The sequence below is a fragment of the Rutilus rutilus genome (genome assembly GCF_951802725.1).
Source record: "Rutilus rutilus genome assembly, chromosome: 14".
Classification (NCBI taxonomy): Eukaryota; Metazoa; Chordata; class Actinopteri; order Cypriniformes; family Leuciscidae; genus Rutilus; species Rutilus rutilus.
Genome location: NC_140219.1, coordinates 1,470,001 through 1,475,000, shown reverse-complemented (window position 1 = coordinate 1,475,000; position 5,000 = coordinate 1,470,001). Strand labels below are relative to the sequence as shown.

The window sequence follows — 5,000 nt, the reverse complement described above, 5'->3', positions numbered from 1 at the left end:
TTTGTCTATTGCATCGTTTAAAATCATACTCATAGTTATACTCATATTCAAATGTTCTATTCAGACCAGACATTTAGTTTACCTCTACTCTGACAAATGTACGTCTATTTCTGGGCTATAATGCTATTTGTTTTTTTCCGTTTTCTGCTCAGTGTGGCAGGCTATCTTGTCTAATATGTGTGGTATTTAGTTTAGTTTCACATGAGATGGTTATATTACCTGGAATTAAGGTACAGCTATATTTGCATAAGGTCTAGACATGATGGAAATACTTATTTGTCCATTTCTGCTTCTTAGGGCTGGTTCACATAGAAAGCGGTTTTGCTTTGAAAAACAGAAAAAAATACGCGGGCAGAGGAATGGGGGAAAGGTGCAGAGGAATGGGGGAAAGGTGCAGAGGAATGGGGAAAAGGTGCAGAGGAATGGGGAAAAGGTGCAGAGGAATGGGGAAAGGTGCAGAGGAAGGTGCAGAGGAATGGAGAAAAGGTGCAGAGGAATGGGGGAAAGGTGCAGAGGAATGGGGGAAAGGTGCAGAGGAATGGGGGAAAGGTGCAGAGGAATGGGGGAAAGGTGCAGAGGAATGGGGGAAAGGTGCAGAGGAATGGAGAAAAGGTGCAAAGGAATGGGGGAAAGGTGCAGAGGAATGGGGGAAAGGTGCAGAGGAATGGGGAAAGGTGCAGAGGAGTGGGGGAAAGGTGCAGAGGAATGGGGAAAGGTGCAGAGGAATGGAGAAAAGGTGCAGAGGAATGGGGGAAAGGTGCAGAGGAATGGGGGAAAGGTGCAGAGGAATGGGGGAAAGGTGCAAAGGTGCAGAGGAATGGGGGAAAGGTGCAGAGGAATGGGGGAAAGGTGCAGAGGAAGGTGCAGAGGAATGGGGGAAAGGTGCAGAGGAATGGGGGAAAGGTGCAGAGGAATGGGGAAAGGTGCAGAGGAAGGTGCAGAGGAATGGGGGAAAGGTGCAGAGGAATGGGGGAAAGGTGCAGAGGAAGGTGCAGAGGAATGGGGGAAAGGTGCAGAGGAAGGTGCAGAGGAATGGGGGAAAGGTGCAGAGGAATGGGGGAAAGGTGCAGAGGAATGGGGGAAAGGTGCAGAGGAATGGGGGAAAGGCGCAGAGGAAGGTGCAGAGGAATGGGGGAAAGGTGCAGAGGAAGGTGCAGAGGAATGGGGGAAAGGTGCAGAGGAATGGGGAAAGGTGCAGAGGAATGGGGGAAAGGCGCAGAGGAATGGGGGAAAGGCGCAGAGGAAGGTGCAGAGGAATGGGGAAAGGCGCAGAGGAAGGTGCAGAGGAATGGGGGAAAGGTGCAGAGGAATGGGGGAAAGGCGCAGAGGAATGGGGGAAAGGCGCAGAGGAATGGGGGAAAGGCGCAGAGGAATGGGGGAAAGGCGCAGAGGAAGGTGCAAAGGAATGGGGGAAAGGCGCAGAGGAAGGTGCAGAGGAATGGGGGAAAGGCACAGAGGAAGGTGCAGAGGAATGGGGAAAGGTGCAGAGGAATGGGGGAAAGGCGCAGAGGAAGGTGCAGAGGAATGGGGAAAGGTGCAGAGGAATGGGGGAAGGTGCAGAGGAATGGGGGAAAGGCGCAGAGGAAGGTGCAGAGGAATGGGGGAAAGGTGCAGAGGAATGGGGGAAAGGCGCAGAGGAAGGTGCAGAGGAATGGGGGAAAGGCGCAGAGGAATGGGGGAAAGGCGCAGAGGAATGGGGGAAAGGCGCAGAGGAAGGTGCAGAGGAATGGGGGAAAGGTGCAGAGGAAGGTGCAGAGGAATGGGGGAAAGGCGCAGAGGAATGGGGGAAAGGTGCAGAGGAATGGGGGAAAGGCGCAGAGGAATGGGGGAAAGGTGCAGAGGAATGGGGGAAAGGTGCAGAGGAAGGTGCAGAGGAATGGGGGAAAGGTGCAGAGGAAGGTGCAGAGGAATGGGGGAAAGGCGCAGAGGAATGGGGGAAAGGCGCAGAGGAATGGGGGAAAGGTGCAGAGGAAGGTGCAGAGGAATGGGGGAAAGGCGCAGAGGAATGGGGGAAAGGCGCAGAGGAATGGGGGAAAGGTGCAGAGGAATGGGGGAAAGGCGCAGAGGAATGGGGGAAAGGCGCAGAGGAATGGGGGAAAGGCGCAGAGGAATGGGGGAAAGGCGCAGAGGAATGGGGGAAAGGTGCAGAGGAATGGGGGATAGGTGCAGAGGAATGGGGGAAAGGTGCAGAGGAATGGGGGAAAGGTGCAGAGGAAGGTGCAGAGGAATGGGGGAAAGGCGCAGAGGAATGGGGGAAAGGCGCAGAGGAATAGGGGAAAGGCGCAGAGGAATGGGGGAAGGCGCAGAGGAATGGGGGAAAGGTGCAGAGGAATGGGAAAAGGCGCAGAGGAATGGGGGAAAGGCGCAGAGGAATGGGGGAAAGGCGCAGAGGAATGGGGGAAAGGCGCAGAGGAATGGGGGAAAGGCGCAGAGGAATGGGGAAAGGCGCAGAGGAATGGGGGAAAGGCGCAGAGGAAAAGGTGCAGAGGAATGGGGGAAAGGTGCAGAGGAATGGGGGGAAAGGTGCAGAGGAATGGGGGAAAGGCGCAGAGGAAAAGGTGCAGAGGAATGGGGGAAAGGTGCAGAGGAATGGGAAAAGGCGCAGAGGAATGGGGGAAAGGCGCAGAGGAATGGGGGAAAGGCGCAGAGGAATGGGGGAAAGGCGCAGAGGAATGGGGGAAAGGCGCAGAGGAATGGGGGAAAGGCGCAGAGGAATGGGGGAAAGGCGCAGAGGAATGGGGAAAGGCGCAGAGGAATGGGGGAAAGGCGCAGAGGAAAAGGTGCAGAGGAATGGGGGAAAGGTGCAGAGGAATGGGGGGAAAGGTGCAGAGGAATGGGGGAAAGGCGCAGAGGAAAAGGTGCAGAGGAATGGGGGAAAGGTGCAGAGGAAGGTGCAGAGGAATGGGGGAAGGTGCAGAGGAATGGGGGAAGGTGCAGAGGAATGGGGGAAAGGTGCAGAGGAATGGGGAAAGGCGCAGAGGAATGGGGAAAGGCGCAGAGGAATGGGGGAAAGGCGCAGAGGAATGGGGGAAAGGCGCAGAGGAATGGGGGAAAGGCGCAGAGGAAAAGGTGCAGAGGAATGGGGAAAGGTGCAGAGGAATGGGGGAAAGGCGCAGAGGAAAAGGTGCAGAGGAATGGGGGAAAGGTGCAGAGGAAGGTGCAGAGGAATGGGGGAAGGTGCAGAGGAATGGGGGAAAGGTGCAGAGGAATGGGGGAAAGGTGCAGAGGAATGAGGAAAATGTGCAGAGGAATGGGGGAAAGGTGCAGAGGAATGGGGGAAAGGTGCAGAGGAATGGGGGAAAGGTGCAGAGGAATGGGGGAAAGGTGCAGAGGAATGGGGGATAGGTGCAGAGGAATGGGGGAAAGGTGCAGAAGAATGGGGGAAAGGTGCAGAGGAATGGGGGAAAGGTGCAGAGGAATGGGGGAAAGGTGCAGAGGAATGGGGGAAAGGTGCAGAGGAATGGGGGAAAGGTGCAGAGGAATGGGGGAAAGGTGCAGAGGAATGGGGGGAAGGCGCAGAGGAATGGGGGAAAGGCGCAGAGGAATGGGGGAAAGGCGCAGAGGAATGGGGGAAAGGCGCAGAGGAATGGGGGAAAGGTGCAGAGGAATGGGGGAAAGGCGCAGAGGAATGGGGGAAAGGTGCAGAGGAATGGGGGAAAGGTGCAGAGGAATGGGGGAAAGGTGCAGAGGAATGGGGGAATGGGTCTTTTAAAAGTTTAACTTATTTTAGCTTGAGTGCTGCGTTTTTAGAACACCGTGTCATGCCCGTGATGCAAGACGAGACTCGGGTGCAACGGGCATTGAAGAATAAAGTAGCGCAGTGGAGTGGAAAAAAGTGATTTTCCGGCACAGGATGAGAGCTTATTAATTATGAAAACGATTATTTATTTTTGATAATTGTTATTTTGTTTCGGTTAGTTTTTCAGTAACTGTTGTTAGTTTCGTTTAGTTTTAGTATTTCATTTATGTTGAAATTTTTATTTTATTTCAGTTTACGAAAATGTTTTTTTGACCAATAGTTTTAGTCTTAGTTTCAGTTTTCGTTTACGAAAATAACCTTGACACACACACACACGCACACACACACTATATCATATAGCATGAGCTTTCATGAGTTACAATAATCTAAGTTCAGATCTCAGAGAGAGCGGTGGAGTTTACCGGTAAACTAATCAGTGTTGAGCCCGTCTGCACACACACACACACACACACACACACACACACACACACACACAAACAAACACACACACTCACTAATATCATGAAAGAGCGTCTGAAGTCACAGGTGTGTGTTCCTTCATGAAAGATGCTCTTTTTGATCATACTTTCATCTGATGGACTGTGTGTGTGTGTGTGTGTGTGTGTGTGTGTGTGTGTGTGTGTGTGTGTGTGTGTGTGTGTGTGTGAGAGAGACGGTTCATTGATCAGGGATTCAGGACAGAATCTCATGGGGAATTTTCTCCACTTCAGCTTGTCATGTCAGATTCCCCTCTGACCTCTGACCTCCTGAACAGGGTCTTTCTGATGAAGACACAACAACACACCCTCGTCTTCGTCAGCAGAACACGTGTGTGTGACGGTCAGTGTCTTTCAGGCCAATCATTTCACTTCAACAGGGTTATTTTTATGATTAACAGGATAATAAAACAGGTTTCCTCAGATGTGCTGTGTGTGTGTGTGTGTGTGAGATGTGTTTTCCAGATGTTTCCCTGCACTGGGAAGGAGATTCGTCGACCCCACAGGCATCCGATCCTGAAACCAGAGCAGATACTGTGAGGTGCGTGTGTGTGTGTGTGTGTGTGTGTGTGTGTGTGTGTGAGAGGCTTGAGTGGGACGAGCCTCAGAACAGCCTCAGGATCGGGATCAGATTCACAGAAGCACAGGAGGAACGTGAGGAAGAGAGTGTGTGTGTGTATCTGTGAGAGAGGCGTATGTGTGAGGCGTGAGTGGGGGTGTGTGTGTGTGTGTGTGTGTGTGTGTGTGTGAGAGAAAGTGTACGT

At 52.7% G+C, this 5,000-nt stretch overlaps 1 protein-coding gene across 1 annotated transcript in view; it reads left to right on the top strand.

Annotated features, from left to right (window-relative positions):
• Positions 1-2,351: 2,351 nt before the first annotated feature.
• The window catches only part of LOC311304133 (uncharacterized protein), a gene marked incomplete at its 5' end in the record, with an annotated part of 8,442 nt that continues 5,793 nt past the window's right edge, over positions 2,352-5,000 (top strand). Inside the window, 4 exons of the mRNA XM_084430993.1 lie at positions 2,352-3,219; positions 3,262-3,681; positions 4,484-4,579; positions 4,702-4,772. Of these exons, the coding sequence (XP_084287119.1) occupies positions 2,352-3,219; positions 3,262-3,681; positions 4,484-4,579; positions 4,702-4,772 (1,455 nt within the window). The remainder of the gene's footprint in view (positions 3,220-3,261; positions 3,682-4,483; positions 4,580-4,701; positions 4,773-5,000) is intronic.